General features: G+C 35.6%; 1 protein-coding gene across 1 annotated transcript; it reads right to left on the reverse strand.

Annotated features, from left to right (window-relative positions):
• Positions 1–1,746: 1,746 nt before the first annotated feature.
• ERCC4 (ERCC excision repair 4, endonuclease catalytic subunit) lies at positions 1,747–19,030 on the reverse strand. The gene is made up of 11 exons (XM_049791037.1): positions 18,838–19,030; positions 17,634–17,814; positions 14,491–14,686; positions 12,938–13,145; positions 11,687–11,867; positions 11,214–11,342; positions 10,533–10,643; positions 8,744–9,335; positions 6,972–7,064; positions 6,145–6,257; positions 1,747–5,059 (listed from the first exon to the last, which is right to left on the reverse strand). The coding sequence occupies exons 1-11, from the start codon at positions 19,009–19,011 to the stop codon at positions 4,326–4,328; spliced, it is 2,712 nt and encodes a 903-aa protein (XP_049646994.1). The 5' UTR covers positions 19,012–19,030; the 3' UTR covers positions 1,747–4,325.
• Between the last annotated feature and the right edge of the window lie 6,021 nt (positions 19,031–25,051).

Below are 25,051 nucleotides of genomic sequence, written 5' to 3' on the forward strand. Positions count from 1 at the left end.
ATTCTGGGTCAAATTTCACAGTGACTCTGTCCGATCCCATTTTTAGTGGCTGGGGAGGGCGGGATGGGAAGGTTTAAAGGTACTCTTTCTATTATTAAATACTCTTTGCCATCATTCTGTACCACGAATCATGCAACCTTTCAAATTCATAAGTTACTTGAATTTTGATTTCAAAATAATCAGACAAAAGCAACTCCAGATTACAAGAAATGTACCCAACAATTACACATTACTAGCCTCGCCAAACTTGCTGTTATCACAGTTAAGTCATTTTTAACTGATAAACATCAAGGAAGATTCTTGGTGTTTAACTCTTCCCCATCATCTTGTAGACGAGAGATATTATTTCTCCTGGTTTGAAGCTGAACTTGGAATAAAGTGGAAATAAAAAAAAGAATAGAAGTGAGAAATATTATTGACAAATACATGTATCAGTTATGTCTGACTAGTTGCTAGCCAACTGTGGAACAGGGTATTAGGAATATTATTTGAGAGGGGAAGTTTTGGAAAGGATGACTATACAAAAAAAAAAAAAGGGGAGAAAACTTTAGGAAAAAAGTGTATGCGATTGCAAATTAAGAGAAATTAGCGCCTGTATTGCCAATGAGTGTATTTTCAATGCAGGAGGCTAGCTCACAGGTAAGTACATATTAAAGACTTCATATGAAAAACATAGAAGGGTTTATGCTTAGAGTTGATTCTGCAAATGTCCAAAATCCTTGCTATTATGTCAAGAAAGAGTGAATATGTGAAATAAGTTATAATTACAAAGTATTACAAAATCCTGGAGCAATAATTTCTGAACTTTTTTGGTTTATGACCCTACTTGCATTTCTTAAAACCACATATTGTAGGAAACAGATCAACTGAATATTAATTTAATTTAGGCTATCCTTGAGTAAGAGCTAAGGAGAACTTTATCCTAAAATAGTCCTTATAAAAGGATTGTAAACCTTGCTGGCATCCAGCTTATGGAGCCTGAAATAAAAATTGTCAATTGGTAAGCCCACACATGAGAAGTTTCTTTAACAACCCTCAGTTACATTTCTTTATGCTGTTTGGCATATAAATAATGTATTAATTTAATAACTTGTTTGGCAAATGTTTGCTTTTGGATTCTCTTCTACAGTCATAGAACTGGAATTCTGGATGACTAAGGAAAGCTTTAGAGACAACTGTTTTTATTTTTAAAAATTAAGTTACTTGTGGTTGTACTATCACTGCAGATGAGAAAGCCTCACAATCACAAAATGCTTACATTTAAACTTTTAAAGAGTCACTGTTCTTTAGAGTACAGCTGCATATTTTATAAGCAGTGTGGATTTCTGTTCAGCTGGTTACATTTAAGTTTTGCAAGCATAAATTTGAAAGTGATCAATTCAGCTGGTACTAGAAAAGCCCTAATATATTAAGTTCATGCAGAAAAAGTAATTCTGAAGGTAAAGTTTGTTTTGGTTAGGGAGTGCACATAGGTAACATGGCAAGCAAAATGACTCCTTTGCAATTGTAGCTAGAAACTGCAAGTGTCACCACTAGCAGGAATGGTATCCAGACAACTTAAAACTTAGGAACTGCAACATAATCTATCCTGTGCAAAATATATTTGCTAATATAAGCTGCATTTGTTCCTAAGAGATTTTGGTTTTACTGTTTTTCTAGACGAAACCTTGTGCAATCAAAGCCTAAAATGAACTGCAGAAACAAGCTTACTTCCCAATAGCATATAAACCCCATTGGTTTCACATATTCAGTGACTATGAAATGTGTAGTCTTGGTTTGGGTATAAGAAAGAGTCTGAGACACTCCCAAACTGAAGGCTGTATTTTTTATTTTTTTTTTTTTTTTTAATAAAAACCCCACAAACTTAAAACATCAAGCAATGACAAGATATACAAAAATTCATCACTGTTGATAATAGTACTGTAAGGTCAGGGAATGCAACCTAAGGATTTTCATCATTCACTCAAAACATTTTGTTGCATCTGCATAGAGGTAGACTCTTTGGCTTGGTTATTTCAGGATAAGTCGTTTCAGGAGACAAGACCTCTTCCACCTTTGTTCACAATTTGTACCTACTGCCCCAGAAGGACACACTGCTAACTTGCAATCTAACCTAATACAGTAAAATGCCAAATCACAAATAAGCAATAATAACATATAACAATGTTACTTGTGGTTGTTTTAAAGAAAAAGCCAAATCCTGCATTGAAAAAACCCAAATAATCAAAAAAACCTTACGAACATTCCACATATATATAAAAAAGGCAATTTAATCTAAGTATTTAGCAAATATTAATTGCATTATGTGACTTTGATCTAGCGTACAACACAAAGCTACAACTTTATAACCTCTTCATATACCCTTCATTTTCACGTTATACAAATCTAAGCAAAAAAAAAAAAAAAAAAAAGCCACTGACAAAGCCGAGACACAGTACATCTGAAAAAACCCCCAAACCTACAGTTCATTGAACATCTTAATGATGCAAATGCATGAACAATATATGTTTTCAAAGGTTGTTCAGCTCTCCTTTTCTGAATCAGGTTCTATAGGCTATGTATGCAGGACACTTATGTTCTTACTCTGATTTTCTGTTTCTTAGCACCACTTTACAGGCATTCTCAACCCTAAACATTTCTGACCTTATTGCTTTGAATAAGCAGAAGTCTCGTGGAAAGACCTCTTTTTATATTAAATGAAATAAATTAGAATATAGGGCAACAGAAACCCTAAGATCTGGATTATAAACCACACACTAAAAATAAAAATGTTCTGATATCAATACAGCCCAATGAGAAGCAAGATAATTAACAAATTTTAATCATATTATGGATGTATCTAATACTGCAATTTTCATCTGCAGAAAAATGTTCACTTTGAACTGTCACAGCTCAGTGCTAGACTATAAGTTAACAAATTCATAATTCACACTTAAAATGCACAGTAAACATTAGACCTGAAAGTGCACAGTACAGTTTTTACTGAACCTGAATATAGAAAATCAATATTTTCTCCTTTAATGATGGAGATTACATTGATCTGTTGTTAACATTAGAATTGTATAAGTATATATGTGCAAATCATTATAGATAAAGATTTTGTAAATAGCTAATGTAAATACATTAGCATGTAATGACACAGGACCAACCCTTTTGGCAATGGCAGTTTGTTACATAGTTCTCATATCAAAGTTCAGTGCAGAATATATGTTTTTAACAATATACACATGCACAAACTATCAAAAGAATAACAACTTTTTCCTGTTTTATGCTACACAGAATATTAAAAGTTTTACCTTCCAGGTGACAATAGCTTTACTGAATTTATTGACAGATGGTCTATTTAAGACATTAAAATACAAGTGCAATAGGACACAGAAAGAAGACAACATTGAAAGAACTGTCAATACTTTTTGAAAACCTTACTTAGAAAACTATTGCATTTTATGAGAGGAAATATGTTCTGGTATAAAGGAATAGTCCAAATAGTATAACAAGATTTTTCACTTTCAAGTGAATGAGGTGAAAGAGCTATCAAAACGGATTAAAAAACTTAAAGCATCTTAAAAGCATAAGTAAGGCACGCTGAGAATTAAGTTGTATTGTGCCACCACAGAATCTCTATCCAGCCTAGACCAAAGGAATGCACTTTGCAAAATCTAGCAAGACAGAGCTCTGCTGACTTTGGAATGTCAAAAAAGAAAGTATAACTTCTAGTAAAGTAAGCAAATATAATGTAGAACATACCATACAATTATAGTTTACTGTGACAAAGGCTTATGATGATGTTCTAAAATTCACGATTGAGTCCAAGTATGTTCTCCTAAACAAAATCCTGACAAAAGACCACAACGTGTTTCAAACAGCTCCATCACTGACAATCAAAAATTAGCAGTTTCCACAGAGCAAGACATTAAAAAAATGGCAAAAGCAAAGTGATATCTCATGCAGCAGGTCACACATACTAATCAAAATACAGTACATTTTTAGCTTTAGCAAGACATAACTTTCAAAAGAAAACATCTTTATCAATTAGTCTTAGCACTTAATTCTTATGGACTTGGTGAAGAATTTAATTTAGTTCATTCAGTGACATTATAGAATTGATTAAAGTGCTATAGGAAGAATAAAAATAATTTGCATTTCTTACTCCTATTGAAACTTGCCTTCAATAATAAGTAACTCAAATGTTAAAATGGATGGAACAGCATTAGCAAGAAACAGCTGGTTATCTTAGAGGGCATTTATTAAAATATTTCACGTACTTTGCCAAATTACTGTGCAAAAAAAGCTTATCTATGCCCTACGTTGAACAATCTCATTAGTCATCTTTTGCTTTTTCCTTTAGATATTGCGTCTCTGTAGGTCAGGTGAATAAAGTCAAAGAGTTGTGTGGCATTGGCAGCATTACCCAAAATTTTGGAGAGTTCATCTTTTGACAGTGTCACTAGCTCTGCAATGCTTTTAACGTGGTTCATTAAGGCACGGCAGTTTTTTGCATTAATACCTGGCATTTTTAATAGAAAGTCCTGAGGACCAGGGTTATACTTGTCTGACTCAGGAAGAATTTCAGAATCTGCTGTGACAGCCATTGCTGTTTCTGCATCAGGTTGGGGATGGTTTTGTTTTAACTCTTCAAACAGTTCAGCAGTAGCATGGGGAGAGGGACACCACAGGATACGTAACTTTGGGAAATGAAGTGTAAGAAGGGTTAGTTTAGAAGTAACATCATTACTGGAAATTTCCTGATGTAGAGAGCCTCGTGGAATCAAGGAGAAAGATTTGTTAGGATCAAATTCAATCAGAAGAATTGGTCGCTTATAGTAACGGGACATAGAAATGCATTGTGTATACAGTCTTCCATTATTTAAGGAACCAATCAGATCACTGATACTCTTCCGCTCTACACAGATATCAGGAGTTAAAATATAATCTCCAACTTCCAAAGTAACAGGCTCAATGTCAATACCACGACGATGAATCAGTGATGGAAGCTCACTACGAAATTCCCGCATATCCACTATTACAGTTTGCTGAACACTCTTCTGTTCCTGTCCACCTAAAGAGCAAAATAAATAGAGTTAACCTAATACTTATGACCTCTGACTCTGGTTGTAGAGTTGTCCTGTGTGCTGCCAATGCTTCTGTAATGGATGGACTTCACATCTCAAATTATACCTCAAATTCAGCAGTATAATAAATCCAGACTAATTTTTCACTGTTACAGAGAAAAATCAGTTGCCAAATTATGTACTGTAGTTCATGGAGTATACTCTGCAGTTTAATAGAACTACCATGCTACCTGCTATAAGCCTTGTATATGTGACAATGAAATATGTTAAGCTGTAGATGAAAATTATTTAAATGAATCAGGAAAATCTTTTAAAAAGTTGCCTGCGAAACAAGATAACGAAGCTGATCCTTTTTATCTCCAGCTGTTTCCCAAAGAAATACGGCATTTTATTGCAGGAGTTATATACTTCAGCCTCTATAGATCTGTAGAAGGATACATGAAGAGACTGCAGCATCAAGGCCACAAAAGACGTAATAGCAAAGATTAGAAAGCATATGGTGAAGGAGAGCAGGATTACAAAAATGACAGCAAAGAAAAACAAGGGCAGAGCTGTAAAGATGAACACAGAGTATACATGTCGGAGCAAAGGAACAAAAATGTGGTTATAACTGCAACAAAAGAAAGATGCTTTATTGCAAAGAAAGTAGACAAAACCCACAACCTGCAGTTGTTTACCCAGACACTCTGTTTCACCAAGATCAAAAGAAGTCCCCAACATTTACTAGCTCAAAGACAGCACTGCCTTTGACTACCTGTAGACTTCAGTTTTAATGTTTTAACTTCTCTCTACGTCCCTACAAGCAATACTAGACAGTCTTATAACCAGCTAGCTGCCTAGAAACAATCTAAATGGTATCTGTCTCAATGGTAAAATACTTCATTAATTGACATTTTCTTTTCAAAGAGAAACATAATTCATTGTCATTTCACAGAGAGGTAGATGGAGTAAGGGAGGTGATGTTTCTTTACCATCAAGACTGCAGAGTCAACGTGCAATATGTCTATGACCCAGATGCTTTGGACAGGATTTAAACACAATAGTTATAGGCCTAACTTCATGAACTGCTCACCTGCTTTGCGTGTGTCAGTGGAAGCAGAGGCAGGTTTAGCATCTCTTACTAGGTCTAAGTTTGTTTCATCTCTTCCTTCTCTTTCTTCAGGAATAACCATGCTGGCCTTCTCTCTACGGAACCACAAAGAAAGAAACACTAAAGACAACTATACGAGAAAAATAGATCAAAATACTTTAATACCCTTCAGCCAGATATAAAATTATATATAGTTTAATACGAATTGCAAACCTGATCAGAAATGCAATTTACTAGGTTTTCCAGATTGTTGGGCTAGATGCTATATTTTTATTTTCAATTGATAGCACTTTTTAGCATCTGCTTTTTTTATTTTTAGAACTTCTCCAGGCATGTGAAACAAAGGAATTAATGACTAATAATAGCAGTGTAACCTGGTGAGAAGACACCGTCAGTAAAAATACTGTTTTACACAGACTAAGAAAATAATTGGTTTGTTCCCCAAAAAGACTTCAGTCATAAAAGCCTTAGAAATATCTTACAAGAAATGTTACCTGCAGCCAAAACCGTACATTTACAGAAATGAAATTCATAGACTATTAGGGAAAAATACAAGTGGTGCTGTTTAGCCTTTGAAATTTAATATTAAAACCCCCTAAAATTAATAAATAAAGTATCAAGGACTTTGAAAAGGAAGGTTTTGACTTTTCATTGATTCTCAGTGGGAAAGTTCTTTTAACATCTGAAAAGAAATTGAATTAGAAGTTTATTTAAAGCCTTCACACAGTTAAGCACTTTAGTATTTAAAATGTAATCCTATAAGGGAATTACATGAAACAATAATAAAGGTAGTAAACTAATTTTGTTACCGAATGAGTTTTTCAAAGGCCTCCTTCTCTTTTCTCAGAGCTGTGAGATAGCGCTGTTCTTCTGTTGAGCCCCCATATATAAGAAAATAAACTCTGCAGGTTTGGAAGAGAGGGGGGAAAAAAAAAAAAAGAAAGAAAGAGATCACAAAACTTCATATTAAGTTAAAAACACCCACAACCAATACTTAAGATTGGTAGCAGTAAGTGGCTGACAAGTTAGTATTTGCCTTAAAAAAGGCAAGTGAAAAAACACTATCTTTTTCTGCAACAAAAATTCTTATATCCGGTGTTCCCTCTTTTCCCAGTGGCAGATACACTTACTGGAATTCTGGGATTCAGCCAGAGTGGACTTAGACTGCAGTCAGCCATTCAGTAAAGACACAAAGCAAGTATAATGGAGAAGTTACTTTCTTACTGTTTTTAAAATCTTCCCAGTAGAATATATATATTACAAACTAAAAAATCTGCAATCATCCTGGGTTAGGAAAAAACGCTACCTAAATACATTTAATGATGTACAAGGAAATTGTAGGTTCTACAAAGAACAAGCTGTCATTTATCTCGCAGGGATGAGCACACCGATAAATGAAGTTTTATCCTGCAAATGGTGATTTAAATGGAACATGTAAGAATTAATAATTACCTTAAGGAATTAATTGCCTATAGCTTTTCAGCACAGTCATTTTTTTCCAGTATATTTTAATTGAGGTACATTTTGACAGACTGATAGGATTTTATTCCTATTACTTTTTTCATGTGGTACATGTCCTAACCCCTACTTGCATGACTGCAACTGATTTTCCTGCTCTGAAGTGTGGGAACGTGATGCTGGAGATAGATATAACACATGTTGATTAGGCAATTAAAAATAAATTGTACAAATAACCCAGAAATTATCCTCATGCAATATGCTTTGTGAGTTGTCATCTATATCTGCAATAGGGAGTCCTTCCCTGGAAATCAGGTACAGACACACTAAATACTGCCAAAATGATTTCCATTTTCAGTTACGTTGCATATATACAAATCTTTGACTGGAAAATTACAACTGCTTTGTTAAATTTATTCAAGTAATTTTCATGAGGTGATTAAAGTATAAAGCATTAGAATTCAAAAGGTAATAATTTCATATGCCAATAAATTGTGTTTCAACTGTAGTAAGTAAAGCGTGTTTATTCTAAGACTTAAGGAACTGCTGTAAGTTATTTTCAGAGAGGTAGAGGTATAACTACAGTTTATTGTATTCAAGAAACGCTGCCTCAGGCAGCCATATAAATGAAAAATAATGCAAAAGCTCATATTATATTAAAGTTTTCTATTTTTTTAATTAGTCTGTAACATTTATTCATAAACATGAGTTTTGCAATTCACAAGTGTATCAAATATATATACACAATGCAGAAATCTTTGTCAGCTAACACCAGAAGAGTGTGTAACTGCAAATACTTCTCATTTTCTTTATTGCGTTTCCTTTACTTGTTTTTCTGTTACAGTTACTGAATTAGTGGTCGTCAGCATGACCAGACATCAGGAAATGTGAAAATTAACTGAATCCAAAATGAAGCTCATTGTGTAAAAATCACACCTATAGAGATGGTTCAAAATGAGACTATGGCACCTCCACATGGATTTATTGCCACTAAGATCATCTAAGCAGAGGTCTTGTAGAAGATGGAATGAACTTTTTTTTTTTTTTTTATAGGTACGTTTCTGCTGAAAGTGCACTTATTTTTTCTTTTAAGACTAAAATTACCCTGACCAAGTCAACTTGCCTCAAAGGCTTCCCAGGCCTGCTTGCCTTGTAGATTTCCAGCTGCCGAACAAAAGTTAGTTCTGCATCATATAATACAACGTATCTTGGTTCTACTTCATGCAGTACCCGAGTGAGCGCATAGGGATCACTGCAACCCTGCAACGGATGAATAATTGTGAGCGGGTTCTTGAAAATACCGTAGTAACAATCTGAGGGTAAGTTGACATGGAAATCTTCAGGAATGGTCTCTTCGATAATGCTTTCTTGGCTACTGCTTAATTCTTTGTTGTCTTCTACCTCTAACTGCTCTCCCTTTTCCTCCTCAGTTTTCCCTATCATTTGGATTATAGTCCGGTCTTGATGCTTCTTGTGTTTATTTTGTTTTGAAGAAGCTGTGAGTTTGGCTTTTTTGGCTTGAGGCCCTGTGTCTGGTCTGGCATTTCCTTTGGACTTGACAGCTTTTCTGTCCTTAATCCACACTTCTTCAGCTTTCTCATCCTTTCCAAAGGTTTTGTTATACAGTCTTGTTAAAAAAGCTTCTGCTCCAGCAATAATATACTCCCTGAGCTGCGCACAAGCTCGGTCATCACTGGCACAAATAAGCACTTGCCCTGCAGTCAAGAAACAATATCATGTTTATAATCTGTTATGCTGTACTTCTTATCCAGCTACAAGACATCTCTTGAGCAAATTGTTTTTAATGATCCTAGAAGCATGCCTGCCAAATGCCTTTACGTTTGGTTGTCACAGTTGTTCTGGACTTTCAGGGAGTCTAAATTGCATGATGTTTTGTACCAAAAATGATTACAGAACGTTAATGGAAGTTCAGCATTCCTTCTTCTTATACTATCTAAATTTGTGAAGTCTTCCTTTTGACCATCTGAAATGAGGCAGATATAGGGAATATATATATATCTATATATATATATTGAAATATACTTGGACAACTACTTTTTTTTTTTTTTTTAATGTGGAATATGAGAGAACTTAATTTGGACCATTCTAATTTTCAGCCTTTGTCAGCTGTGTTAAAGAGTCTAAAAAATACATGTTTCACACAGTATTATTGACATTTGTGGGCCTTGAATAACGATTCCCCACAAGTTGACTCAGATAAACTCCTACAACACTAGGTGAGAGAGCCAGATCTTATCCAGAGTCAGAACACTGTAGGTGGAAGAAAAGAGCATTTTTTTACCCTTACTATTTCCTAAAATAAAAATTGGTGAAATTTAAGGGGACGAAAAGCCCTAAAATAGGAAAGGCAGCAACACAGTTAGTTAGAAACACACTTGCCTTCTACTGTCTACCTCATTTAGGTGCATCTCCTGGAGAAGCAAATTTTCAGGTGCATGAGAAGAATGTGTGAGATGGAAATGGCATCAGACAGAACCCCTATTTTTTTTTTTTTTTTAATCTGAACTTGAGAAATGAGTTAATGGTACCTTCATTGATTATTACAAGTTTCCACGACATTAGTTTTATTGGTTTTGAGACTATGGTATCAGTACAATATTGAAATGTAAGTTAAAATATTTTTTGTAATAATACAGGGTATTTCCTAAACAGTATTGCATAGTAACCAACAGCATTTCTCTTTTAGAGCAAGAATTAAATAGGAGTTTATGTAACACAGTTTAGTTTTACATAGTTTAGGTACATAAACTCCTTAAGTCCACAATGTATTAAATTTAAAACTAGCTCTTTAGTAAAACTACAGTAAAGAGTTAGGGTCCTTCTCTCAAAAGTCAAGTAGAAGTAAAAACTAGCTGTAGTGTGAAAACTTACATCATTTAATATTCTCTCACCTGGACCACCAAGGTCTTCACTGTTCTTATTCTCATTTTCAATCTCTTTTAGTACTTCTCTCAAAGCTTCCCATTTTGGGTTACTTTCTAGAACCAATTCCCTTTTCAGTTCTGAAACAAAGTAAGATTGAACATAGCAGCTCTTGCAGCCAAAATATCCTTCAGAACTTTAAATTAGTGGTTAGATGTCAATAGCATGATGGTTGTTGGCAAATATGATATTCAACAGCCTACATATGCAACTTGTTATGCTAATGGGTTGGAAAGCACTCTTACAGAAACATTCAAAAATGGGGATAAGTGCTCCAGTAAAACAAAAATTTACAATATTCACTCATTCTTCAATTCTGAAACTCCTGGAAATATTTTAATAAAAGCAACAGCAGCCTCCTACCCGTTCACGTAAAATAAGATCAACCTAAACACCAATGTAATTCAAGAACAATTCCATAAAAGCTCTCCCAGTGATCAGCTAAGCAAGCTTAGAAGAACCCCTTAGTTCTTCATGACTCTGTTTTGTGTTTATTATATGCTTTTTGAACTAAGGTTATGTCTCAACTTATCCCAGCTAACAGATTGAGATCTTGAGCTGTTTTAAGATGTAGGGAACACAAGTAATAATATGCAGAGCGTCTGAAATCGTGTGACACTCTCAAACTTAAAATTAGGAATGATCAGTACCATTTTCCTTCTTTACATCACTTTTTTCAGAGCCTTTGCCTTTCTGATTCAGTTTTTCATCTGCAATGCGATAAACTCTAGCTCGAGCATTTACAAACATGGAAGTACTGGCGTCAAGAAACAGCCAACCTAAAGAGGAAAAGAAAGCAGTAGTAGTTTGACATTTGCAATGTGTATGTGTTTCAACCCTTTCCAGTAAAAGCCCCAGATTTCTCATCTGGAATACCTGTGCTACCTGCTTGCTATGTAATTACTAGCTTAATAAAAGACAGAAATGTGATGCAAATCTCACACTGTTAAGTAACAGCAGTTAAGTGGGAAGATGAAAGCATTATCTGTCAATAAAAACCTACGTCCTTATGGCTGGTTATATAAAACCTAATTAGACACCTTCATATGTTTGAGAATGTTAATTAAAAATATCTGTATTTCACTGTTTCATGCATTAACTTGTATGGTCATTCAGTGTTTACCTGAATTCTCACCAAAAGCTTTTTCACTTGCTTTCAGTGACTCTAGAAGATTAAGGAAAGTGACACAATCATACTGAGTTAGATACAGTAGCAAAGTACGTAGTATCTTCAAATCCTGGACCAGAGATTTTGTCTTGGCTCCAAGCTGATGCCAGAGAGGATCTAAATAGTGACGTATTGTCTAGAAATATAAATTGGAAAGTTCAGGATGTCAAATATATAGTATACTAACAAAGATAATGCACTTTTTTTTTTTTTTCCTTTACAGGGCATGCCACTAGTTTCCAAAGTTATTAAACATACTCAATTAAAAATTTGATGGTGAGGTATTTGTTTTGATAAGTAATCATTTTTTGCAAAGTTAACATAATATAGATGCTTATATGTAAAACATTTCAACAATTAGCAGATGTATATCATTTAATGCTTTCAGTGTATATTTTCCTGTCCATATAATAAAAAAAATACTGGCAAAATAAAAACACCCTTATTTTCCCACTACTGGCCTGTGCCTTTAGTATCTAGTATCCTTTACTTAAGTAAAAAACATTATAATGTCATTTAATTTTCAAAATAAGATGAGATGCACAGATATGCAACCTACAGAGCATAAGGAAAAAACCTCCAAATATTTAAAGTACAGAAGGCCTTACATCAAGATTAAATCACAGGTAACATAACCATGTTTCACTATGATGGTTGAAGTTTATGATTTTACCCTACAGAAAGCATATGTAAGCCAAACATTGCAGATCTGCCAAAAATAACAATGCACACACAATTAGTAACATATATAATGATTAAAGACAGAACAGATGCATGCATGAGCCATATTATGTATTATACACAGCGCTTCTCCTAACAGAGAAAATAAAAAATACAAGCAGGAAATTCAAGAGGAAAAAAAGGTGGGGGTGTGTGCAAGTAACTGCATACTTATCTCTGAAGTATTTTGAGCTGAAATTTTGGCAATCTTTGTAGTAATAATAATAAACCAACCATGAATCAGGATGTTCTTACTGCAGGGACTTTGGAAATGAAGGAAGAACAATAATACCAACACATCAAAAACTCTACTGGTTAACTGTAACATCACCATTTAACACAGTTTCTCTCCTTGCACCAGTAATAAACATGTCATGGGAGAATACTCAGTTGATGCTGGTTAGTTATTTTACAAATAATATTTTTGTTTGCATTGAAGATCTACATCCCTTTAATTAGACACAGCAGAACAATCAAAACAGTTACCTTGTCAAAAGGTTTACCAATAGCATTTTCTAAAGATAGATCTTCTACTTCAAGAGCTGGATTATAACGTTTGAGTTCTCTCAGACATGCGTTCAAAATGTCCAGGACTGAAGTTTGGATAGCACGCATAGCGGGGGTCATTGACACATGTATTTCCACCACTTCAGGTTTATGCTTCTCTAAAAATGAGTTCACTGCTATATGAAATCTAAGAGGAAAACAGCTTATTGAGATTTACGTGGATGGTTTGCTTGACCTACAATTATTCAAAAGCTTGTATAAACTACAATTACAATTGTTTTAAAAGTAAACAAGTAAGTTAATTACAAAATAAATCAGTTTATACTAATGTGAAGACTCCAATCTTATGAACAGCCTCAGAAAACCATCTATTCCACAATTATGACTGTAATCATGCAACTCTATAGTGCTGGTGAATGATCCATGTAGATCCACTAGATTCTACATCATTACTACATATAACAAATATTAAAGTAAAACCAAAAAATCTCAAGAGGGAGAAACTAGAATGGGTTCATATATCCTTTTGAATCACATGAATCCACTAGCAGATTCTGTGACCTTCCCAGATTCTGATTATAGCAGGTGCTTGTTAGAACGATGCCTTACAGCCAATGCGGCTGTACAGGCACATAGATGCTAGCTGATTTTTACCAACAGAACAAGGCTCAGAGAATGCTCTGTCTGACCTCTGAAACTCAGTGGGCATTTCCCTTACTGTATGCTGTACTCTCAGGTCTTTTCATGGTTCAGAAGCCAAGGAAGAAAATTTAGAGAGCTAACCCTTCCTATCCTAGTTATGTCCATTTCTACTCCTTTGTGATACTGGAATGTTAAAGAGTTTACAATGCAGAGTAACAGTACATTAAGATTGAGTGAAACTCATTCTAGACTGGACAAAAGGAACAAATGGGCAGACCTCCTGCCCAAGGCTAGAGCACTGAATGGGTAATCAGCTAAAGTGCCCAGTGCCATTTGTGGCTTTGCTCCTGAAAAACTTAATGCATGTCACAAACTTGGCAATTTGGTTTCTATCAGTCGTCAAGAAATATTCTTCATACACAACATACACGTAAAAGAAGATTAAACAAAATCTGACACGTAGAAAGAGATCCACGGAGTTTCATTGCAGTTGGAAGCAAATACCTTCATGAATGGCAGAACTGAGAGACTGTATTCCTATTACTTCATGGCTTAAATAATCTGTTTAATAAGTGAAGTTTTTCTTAAGCTATTAGGAATGTCACTTTCTGCTGCGATTTCTGTTGGCTAAAAGGACAGCTATAGCATAAGGTTCAGCCCCTTATAGATTTAATGTGGGTCTATTTTCAAAAATACTTAAACAAATTTAGCATCTTTAAGATCAATTCTCTCAAAAATTGAATGAAATTTGTTTGGGAATACAAGAGGGAACACACAGTAGCAGTGTGACTGCATACACCTCATTTTCTTAGGAACCCACTGTAAAATCCTTCACCTTTTCCACCTTTTTTTTAAGTTTAAAACTCCAATGAAATAAAGAGGTGCTGTACCTTGGCCACAGATAAAGTTTCCTGACAAAAAGATTTCTCATCACTCTTTCCACGTGGCAAAATCCAGTATTAAATGCAACTGCATTATCTGTAAAGGCTTTAATGAAGCCTTGCTTGTTCTTCTGGCGATAAAGTCGCAAGATAAATGCTTCCTGACAGGACTCAATGATTCTGTGCGCTTTGTAGACCAAAATGCCTAGCAAAATAAAAGGTTTTCAAGTTACAAAAAAGTAAACAAAGGTCCAATTTTTTATAGATTTTTCCTCAAAACTCGTATTTTTTTTTAACCTTTTTTTTCTTAAATAAAAGACAATATGAATTTAAATCTTCTAAAGTGATGGTTGAACAAACTTTCCAGGGTTCAAACCAAGCAAGTCCTCAGTTTCAGTACCATGGAATCCCTGAATAACAGAACTGGGTTAATGATGCATCTTTAGCAAAAAAACCCTTGCGCTAGAGTGGCAGGACGTATCAGCTTAGAAAATTCTTTACTCCTAAGGCAAAACTTGAACCTTTTAAAAGGAGTAAAAGCAACTACAAGACATAACACACTATTACAACAAAGCAAGTTTAAATATGTTCAAGATTATGATATTTGAATTATTTTATTAGAGAAGTTCTGGCATTACAGACTTGTCAAGTATGTTTCACTGGTAACAGTTCAAGTCTTTACATAATCAAAGAACTTCTGAAAATATGTATTTTGCTTCCCCCCCGCTTTCTGATATTCATATTCACACTTGAGGACAGAAAGTACCATCAACTGTATGAGTACACCACCAATTTTCTTTTGGCTATGGGTGTATTAGTAAGAGAAGATTTACCATGCACATTTTAGTACAGAGAAGAGAAACAATAGTTAAGTGTTTGAGATGAATACTTCTGGGATTTACACTACACTCAGCCAACACCTGTTAAAATGAAGGCTTATTTTGTCTCATGCTTAATTGTGTTACATTACACACATTACATTTTTTCATTCTCCCCCTAGTGAAGTGAGGCCTATGTGGTACTTTTATCTGTTCACAGCTTCCAGTGGAATAATAAATGCCTTTCTAAAATGGAAGCAAAGGACATCAAACATCACAAATTTTACCTTGTGCCTACATAAGCTGACAAACTTGGAGTGCATTTAATTTCTATAACAAGTTTCTTCAACTCAGCACCCAGCCATTGATTTTAATATAACTTTACTTTGTAAATGAAAGAGCATCTATATGAAAAAGACTTTCATCTAACTGCTAGCCATTCATGATCAAGTCATGGAATAATCCACTAAAAGGTATTTTTCTATCTAGATATTATGTCTCTCCTGTGAAGCAAATTTTTCAAAACATAATAACGATCGTACTCATTTCTGAACATCTTCCAGTTTGTCAAGATGTGACTCTGAAAGGACATTACAGGCGAGACAGAATTTGTAATGGGCCAGTAAGACTATGTATTTATCATAATACCTTTCTACTTTTAGTCAATATTTCTCTGCTTATGAAGTAAGTTTATACTGCTGTGGAAGCCTTGGTAGAAACAACTTGCCACTGTTTACTCCACCAAGTTGCATCACTTTTACTATGCTATTAAGGAAATAATTTTTATTTGGCCACAACCACCAGGAATAATTCTTCTTTACTGCAGTGATAATTTCTTATTTTCATTTAGCTGAATTTATGAGTTCATCAGGTCTTAATTCACATGTGATTCTACATTGGTTTTATAAACAACATTTATAATACCTAGAAACACTTTTGCTATGTTAACTCCTCAAGAAACACTATTACAAGTTTTTGTTGGTTTTGTCATGCAATTTCACACACAAATAATATAAATTTCCAATAGAACCACATGTTATGCAAGTTTTAAATGAAGGAGCCAAGTCTACCAAAGCTGCTGTCACACTGACCTCCAGTGGCAATGCAAAAACTATGACAACTGTGTCATTATAGGACACGACTATTTTTTAGACCTTTAGTGTATTTTTTCTTTTCATACCACAAAGCCCAAAGGTGTGTTTTCTTTCTTTTTCTTCTTCTTTGGTAGTACAGAAATGTAAAGAGGAAGGAGTCAAGTGGATTAAGAGAAATTAAAGTAGGTTGCCCAGAAAATGTGGTCACTTTTGTTTTTTAACCTAGAATTATCAGAATTGACAGATCTGGCATCCTTTGGCTGTAGCATAAAACTGTTCAAAATGTTTTACAGATTAGAGCTTGTCATATATTGACTAAAAGGGATACAGCTTCTGAAGCAGAAACTTATGTTCTTCTAAGCATTCAACATTCAGTTATGTTTAGCCATTAAGATGTGAACATTTAGATAATGGTAAAATATTCTTATATTCCTGGCTCTTAGATATCTATTTTACTAGCTCTCCAGGCTGTAACAGGGTTTCCAGCTTAGACAAGAACATAAAAACAATGGTGATTGAGGGAGAAGGGGAAAAGAACACAGGACGAAAGAGAAAACTCTAACATCTTTCAAGTATGACTTCTATATAAGAACAGAAAAGGTCACAAGCTATTCCCAAAATCTGTATGTGATAGTAACAGCACTACTTCATAATACTGCTATTTAGATAGTGTCCAAGGCATGTCAAGACAAAGATTAGTAAGGTATTGCTATTTTTTGATGGGAAAAGTCATCAGGAATAATTTTTTAAATGCAAAAAATAGGTAGCATGCATGGTTGATAAAACAGGACATCTAAAAATCAGTTTTAATCACACGGCATTTAATCATAGGCCAATGTCCTACAGACCATAGGACACTACTTCACCAAGTGCAATCAATTCTTTTTCTTTGAAAGTCAGTCTGAATTTTGTTTCTTAGGTCAATGGCATAGTTTAACTGCTGATTTGTTTTCCAGCCACTTATTGATATAAGAAAGCCATACAAATGCATGATCCAGTATCTAAAAATAATGTGGATGTTTACAACTTCTATGGTTAAATAATGCAAACAAATCTGGAGCAAAGAAAACCACTGAAAAACATGAGAGAACTACATATTTGCTCCTTTTACCTCAGTCTTTGTGCAAAAAAAGGAATAATTCTTCAACCTCAATACCGGTTAGTAGAACTCTTCATATAGAATTAAGCTTTATGTATTTTCAAACAGAATAGTCTTACCTTTATTTCATTAAACTCTTACCAGTAATGAGGTTTGCAGGAATTCTGTCGGTAAGGAAATCTACCACAAGGATTCGACTTGTTGCAAAGATGACTCCTCCTTGTGTGTAAAATTCATATCGAGTATTATTTGTAATTTCATTGGTAACACGCCGAGGAAGATGAACAACTCCATCTGCCCTCAGCTGATCAATAAAATACTCCTAAAAAAAATACAATAAAAACACAAGACATCATCGTGGAAACTGATGAAATGGATGCAAAAAACCTTTAATTATACATACTCTGTTAATTTTGAGAAGCTGTCCAAAACCAATTGAAAGCACGGTAGTGTAGCATACTACCTAAGGAAGTCAGAAGTATGGGGTTTTTTTCTTCTTATGTATACTTTGTTCAGTCTCAAACTCTTCCAGGTGATTTAAAAATGCATGTATTTTCAGTAGCAGCTAGACAATACTTAAGCAAATATGAGCAAGTGACGCTCAAAGAAGCTTACGTTTTCTTATATTTTAACAGCTCTTTTTCAGAGAATAGGCAATTTCAATACTGACTTAGTAACAGAGAACTGGGAAGCGATCATCTTTGAGTCCACTCGCCTGTTATCAACGACAACTACAGCAAGTTGGTCATATACATCAAGCTTAATTTTATAATCTACAGCTGTGATATTTATTCACCCATGGTCACTACAAAAAATCCCCAGAACATCACCTCCCCGATGGTGGGAAATCTCCCTGGTTCCAGCGACAACAGACGGGCTGGTTGTTTTTTCTTCTCCTTTTTTCTTTTTTTTTCACAAGTAAGGTCAAACGTGTCAACAAGTTTCACCCCTTTCTGCTCACGGGCTACTTAGAGATTTCTGCCATTTGCAAGTTACGTATATGAGCTTATTTTAGATCGTTATCACTAGGACTCCACCGTGCCGCACGAGCAGAAATTCGGACCCTGATGCGATGCATCGGGGCCGACAGCTCCCCCCCAGTAAGTGCAAAGGCCCCGCGCTGCCCCCACCCGCGAGCCCGCCCGGCCACCCGCACCCCGGCCTGAAGAGCCCCTCCGCTCGGAGGGAGCGGGCAGCAGCCCCCTCCTGCCCCCCGGGACGAGACGCTGGCGGGACGCCGCGCCGCCGGCCGTCCCCGGGATGCGCCCGCCGAAGCGGAGAGGGGACGCCGCTGAGGGGGAAGGGGCGGGGCAGGCGCGACGCCGCTGACAGGAGCTCCCCTCACCTCCTCGGCGGGGCTGGTGTTCAGCACCAGCACCAGGCTGGCAGGCTCGCAGTAGAGGCGGAGGAAGCGCAGCAGCAAGCGGTCGATGCCGAGCCCGCGAGCGCAGACCACCAGCCCGTCCTGGTGGAAGAGGTCCAGGAAGATCTGGTTCTCGTGCTCCAGCAGCACCGCCATGGCCGCCGGCCCCCGCCGCCGGTGGAGCTGCGCATGCGTGCCAGCCGCCGCGCCCTCCCGCTGCTGAGGTGGGCGCCGCCTCGGCGGCGCCCCCTGCCGGACTCAGGCGTCGCGGTCCTCCAGCGTCGAGCGCGGCGGGTTTTCCCGCCTCGAGCGCGCGGTGCTTCAGGCGAAGCTCCGGCGGGCGGAGGGCGGCGGCGGCGGGACAGGAGGATCCCGAGAGCCACCGGCGTGGGAAAGGAGGTGGGAAGGGGACGTATCTGCCCTGCAAGCTCCCCACAGGTGCTCGTATTGAGGCGAGCTGAAGCCCCCTCTCCTCCTGGTGTGTGTGTGTGTGTGGGGGGGGTGTAAATATGAGATAGGGGGTCTTCCTTTTTTATTACAAATTATTTGTTGTTTGCTACTAATTACCTGCATTTCTTAAGTAACAAAACCAAGCCCGACTGAACTTCGGTCTGCATTCCTCATACAATGCATCGGTACCTCGGCATTTTCCTGGTGCCACGTTTTTTAGCGTCCGTACCTCAGTGCAGAAAAGGCTGTTTATTCTCACAGGGGTGACAGACTCTTCAGACCTGCTTTCAGGAGCAGCTGAAAATGAAGGACACTCCTCAGTTACCCTACAATTCAGCCTGGTGAACGGCAGGTGAACTTGTCTCCCGCCCCTCTTAAAATAAGCAATTTTTCTGGGCCTCCTGCAGGGGAGATGGATGCCACTTCAACTGGGTTAAAATCCCCTGAGAAAGCAAGGGAGAAGACTGACAGCTTTTTCACAGGGTTATTGGGTGGAGGGACAGCATACAGCCAGCTTCTTCCATAACGTGAATGTGTGGAAGAAGTTCCAAATCTCTTTTATTTACACTGGGTATTAATTCCCATTATTTCCCTCAATATCATCTTCTTTTGGTAAAATGCCATTATCAGGGCATTGAGTTAACCGTCTAATACATTCAAATAAATACTTTCAGTTCTTTGTTTCGCATCGTCACATTTTGGCAGTTGCAATGTGGTTTCTCTGGTTTTTTGGTTTTTTTCTAAGTAAGAGAAAATAAATTGTACAATTGCTAATGTTCTTTTACTGCATACTTATTCAAGTTGACACTATTAATGAAGATGCACTTTACAATGCATTATTTGTAAATTTGCCACATGGTCGGGATTATGCTATAGAGTCTTTTAAATTAATATAGGAATTTTTAAAATTATTTTCTAATATATGTATTTGCATTTTTAAATGCAGTACAGAGACTCAGGGCAAAGTAGGAAAAAAGCCTTTAAGTACAGAGGCTCAGAGCAAAGTAGAAAAAAAGCCTTTAAAAACTGACAAAAAATAATAAAATATGGGGACTATTCTTGATTTTTCTCATACATGTGTCATATTTCTGAAGTTTCATGCTGATACCGGAACAATTTTTTCCTTGCAAATCAGATCATATTGCCAACGGTTGTATCAAATACCATGGTTTGGTTCTCATTTTTAGCTGACTGTAGTTAAGCTTTTTGTTATTTGTATTTAAAACTTATTTTAGACCATAAAAATGTCAGAAAACCAGTATTTTTACTCGGACAACATTTCATTTTTGTGGCCTGCAGGTCGTTTTACTGACCATAACAAAGTCTTATACAATTACACAATGATTATCATTAACATTTATTACTATTTTTGAATACTGTATGAGCAGCTGCAGTCCAATAAGGCTACTTCTTTGAAGAATTACAGTATTCTATAGAATTGTCCATATAATTTAGGAACCAGCCATTTCCTTGACGTACTGTTTCCTACATTAAGTAGAAATAATACCTTTTCTAATGGTCCAAATAAAATATTTCAGGCATCTCTATAGTCTGATTTTAATTTGTACTATATATATTTCTATATTTTTCACTTTGGCTAATTACAGTATGAATGTAAAATTGTTGTGAAATGTACTTCTTGTGCTTACGTATGTATTAACCAGTAGAGGGCTGTCATTTGTTACCTTAGAAGAGCAAAATTTAGGCCTAAATCTTGCAATTCATTTTTGTGTAACTTTTCTTTGCAAAACGTTAGAGTAATATTAAAAAAAATTCATAAAAACACAAGTAAGAACTTGTATAGGAAAATGATAAATAAAATTTGTCTAAGAATTAGGTATGATATGCAATTTTTAAGGTGGGAATAATAGGCTAGGAGAATGATATTCAGGGGAGTACATGCTAATACATTTCTGTATTCAACAATGAAGGCTTGATTTTAATTTTAGACATATTAAAACTTCTGTTATATATATGTATGTAATAAACATTTGGAATAACTTTAGAAGTTTTATTCCATATAAAATTATAAACAAACACAAACTATAGGCTGCTTTCATGCTGATAGATTATATGACATGGTCAGTACAGCCCATTATCAACCTCCCAAGAAAGACATTTACTTGCATGTTTTAAAAAGGCGTTAACAGACCTACTTACTCCATCTTATTAACACTATATGAAAAGCAGGTTAATTGTATGGTAGTGCAATAGAAGGAATCACTGGAGGTGGGATTATTGTTTGGATCACTCGTTGGGATCACTAATATTAATCTCTTTAAGATGTGCTTTTGACAACTAATTATTTTTTTTACAAGTTATTAATCATTACTAGGGAAGAGAAAAATGCACGAAACCATGACTAAGTCATTAATCTGCCTATTCGTGTAATGACAACAGTCTTTTCTGAAAACTAGTAACAGTTCTTGTGCGTCATATTAATAATTTTTGTTAGTGATAATGTAAAGAGCTGAGGAGGACTCCCTGTAAGAAGAAAACCAGTATTTAGATAACTTATGTAAAATTTATTTTATAGTCTTTCTAAAACATCAACATTTTATTTTGTCTTCCATAATCTTTGTATTTAAGTAAAACTCAATATTTTCAGCTGTGAAAATGTGAAATTTTCCACTCTCTGGATTTTTCATTGTGTCTTTGGCCTGGTTTGTTGTTTGGATTATAGCCTTATTAACCCCATTATCTACAGAGAGAAATCTCTGATTTAGGGGATGTTTAAAACCTCAGTTGTGTTAGCCAGCTAAGAAGACTAGGGCCAATGTCTTTGAAATGTCCTAAAAATTATCACATTTTGTGATTTTTTCCACAGACCCAGCTTCATAACAAATGAAATCTCATATATTACCTCAAAACCTATATACATTTTGATTCATTATCTCTGATTAGATTTATCAACATACTAGTTCCTAAATTCATTAGCTGATGAATCTTAAGAGATTAACATTCATAGTCCTGTTATTAGAGTTATCTTGCATCATTATATCATAGACTACATATTTATACTTTTTCACACCTTTAGTAAAAACAAAGACCTGTTGGAGCTTCTAGTTGAAAGATAAGACTGCTGAAGTGAAATTTTCTGCATTAATGCATAGTTTTTGTTATCCAGGTTCCAAGGAAGTATATTATTTTTTTTAGGATAAGAACAAACTTCCTTTCTAAGAAAAAGAGTAAAAAGAGAAATACTGATATTTATCTATAGGTATAAAGGTACATTGGAAATTGAAAAAACATGTTCCATAATTTGGAAATTTATTATAAGCCATCTTTTAGCCATATCTATTAGTGTTCTTAGAAAATTTGATTCTGAGATGGGCACTTTCTGTAATTTGTAATTGGCTGAAGTAGATTTTTCTCCAGCAGTCTACATACAGCACATTCTTTACAGGTTAGAAAATATTTCACCTATAAAGGAAAACCTAATTATTCTTTTTCAAGGAAGCTATTGTAATATTTAAACATGACATGCTTTTGCTGGGTTAAAAATGAACTCCAATAAAATAATTGATTTGGGCTATGGTCTGATGGATAGGAAACATTAGTAAGGGAAAGGTAAGTTCTTGTCCTACTTTGGGTCTGCACAGACCATGAGACCCTGGAATTACTAACTCTGTCACCTTCATTTCCCCCTTAGGTATAATTGCCATACAAGTAACAGGAAATATGTTCAAGGTACTTTGTCTTAAGTAAACTCAGAATTAAACTTAAGCAGCTGTTAATGATTTCCACAGTATTTTTTCTCAACAATTACAAAGCTAAGTTAAAAACGTCAAAGGTATGTACAGTTCATACTTAAGTACTCTGAACAACCTTAATTTTTATTCCCCCCCCCCCCCCCCAACTTGTGCATCTTATATAGATAATATATGTGGTGACCATGTAGAATATCCCATTTTAATAGTTTCTAGATGTAAAAGTCATGACATACAATGAGTTTTTTTATTGTAGCAATATATAAAAATGACAGCTAGATGAAGTGTTTTAATACGTTACTTATGTTCAAGTCTGTCATACATTTCTAAAGGATATGGTCATATTCACTCAATGTTTAACTGTTCATTTAATAGAAGTGATTTTACAAATTAACTGTTTTGTTATTAACAAAAGAAGAAGCAGTTGGTGATGCAACGGGGAATACTTAAACATGGATGTATATAGACAGTATTACATATGCATAAACATTTGCACCATTGTGACCAGTGTAGATTTGTTGTATAGTAGTGGCAATCCAAATCTGGTTTTGCAATTTCAGTTGAAGATTTTGTGTTTACTGACCCTAAGTTGATGTGGATGAAAAACATCATTTTCTGAGTGATACTAGAAGCGGGTTTTTGTGAAAAGAAGTGATCTTGCAATGTTATTAGCTGTAACTTTTTCATCCGAACTGCAGATACATAACATAAGTTCTTGGACCATGTAGTTCAATGAGTATTTATCCTTCTGATTCGGAGAGAATAGTTATAAAGGGATTAGAACTGGAGCTTCATGAAAATATAGGTTACTCTCATGCACAAACCAAATATTCTGTCAAGTTGTTACTTTGCTAAAGAGCTTGCACAAGATCTCATAGAGAAAAATGTGTTAAGATTGATGTAGCATTCTGAATAGCATGTTTTAAGGCACTAGGAAAACAGATAGGCTGTTAAGGAGCTGATTTGCACCTTAGCCTGTTTATTCTCATCAGTCCATGTCGAGAAAGCAGTGATGTACTTTTCTTTCCAAAGCATATTTGCTTTGGTGGGTAAACCAGATTTAGTCATTGTTTTTAAAGCTGTATCCTAAAAACAGTGTTTGCTGTGAAAGTAACAAAGATAGCTTTGTATAAAGTATAGAGCAACAACATTGCTGTAGTAGTGTCCTGTGGGTAAAGCAAAGAAGAGACAAAATTGTGACTGTTCCTAAATTTTGCTAGTAAGATATTGTTACCTTACAAGTTAGTATGAAGTATCAGTTTTATACAGACATTTTTCCTGAGGCATGTTATTGAATTTACTGTTTCTCCAATACAAGAGTAGTTTAGCAAGGAAATGTACTAACATGACAATTAAAAACCTTTTCATATTAATTTGAAAATTGTAAAAGTGGTTTTAATACTGTTTTACATGATAGACATTTCTAATTAGAGTGCTTGTAGCCTATTATTGAAACAGGATATTGCTGCTAATGTAGGATCACATTTGTAATAATTTACTTAACACTTTAATAACTGAAGGCAACTGCAGATTATTCACTGAAGGAATATTCTGATTTTCTCTGTGGGGCAGATTCATACCTCTATAACTTCTCCTTGACTTTTAAAGAGAATGTAAAATTAACATGAAGCAAACTTTCCTGATATATGGAATTTTCCATTCCTCTAAGTGTTTGGTTATAGAATATGTACAGCAAAGACAGCAATTTTACACTGTTGTGCAATGTTCTGTTTACGTACTTCCTGAACCAGTAGATATGTGCAGGGGAAATTGAGGATTAAAAACTGAGTTGACCAAATCTACAATTACTAGAACTTAGTGCTATGCAGACATGGACAGCAACCAAGCAGAGGAAATCAGGACTCAAATTTCAGGCTTGATCTTCTGAAATGTGCACCATCAATTCATGCCTTGCCCAGTGATGTCAACTCTCCTATAATGCACTGTGTAAGTGTGACTATTCAAGGAAGCCAGGAAAATGACATCTTACTTTAGATAACTATTTTCTAGGAAGAGAGATTTAGATTTCTGAACAA

The sequence above is a fragment of the Accipiter gentilis genome, chromosome 33 (assembly GCF_929443795.1).
Source record: "Accipiter gentilis chromosome 33, bAccGen1.1, whole genome shotgun sequence".
Classification (NCBI taxonomy): Eukaryota; Metazoa; Chordata; class Aves; order Accipitriformes; family Accipitridae; genus Astur; species Astur gentilis.

Coding starts and splice junctions, on each gene's coding strand:
- ERCC4 (XM_049791037.1), bottom strand. CDS start 19,011: ATGGCGGTGCTGCTGGAGCACGAGAACCAGATCTTCCTGGACCTCTTC. Junction 9,336..10,532: donor TGAAGACCTTGGTGGTCCAG/GTGAGAGAATAT, acceptor TCTTGACTGCAG/GGCAAGTGCTTATTTGTGCC. Junction 7,065..8,743: donor AGGCCTGGGAAGCCTTTGAG/GCAAGTTGACTT, acceptor CCAAACCTGCAG/AGTTTATTTTCTTATATATG.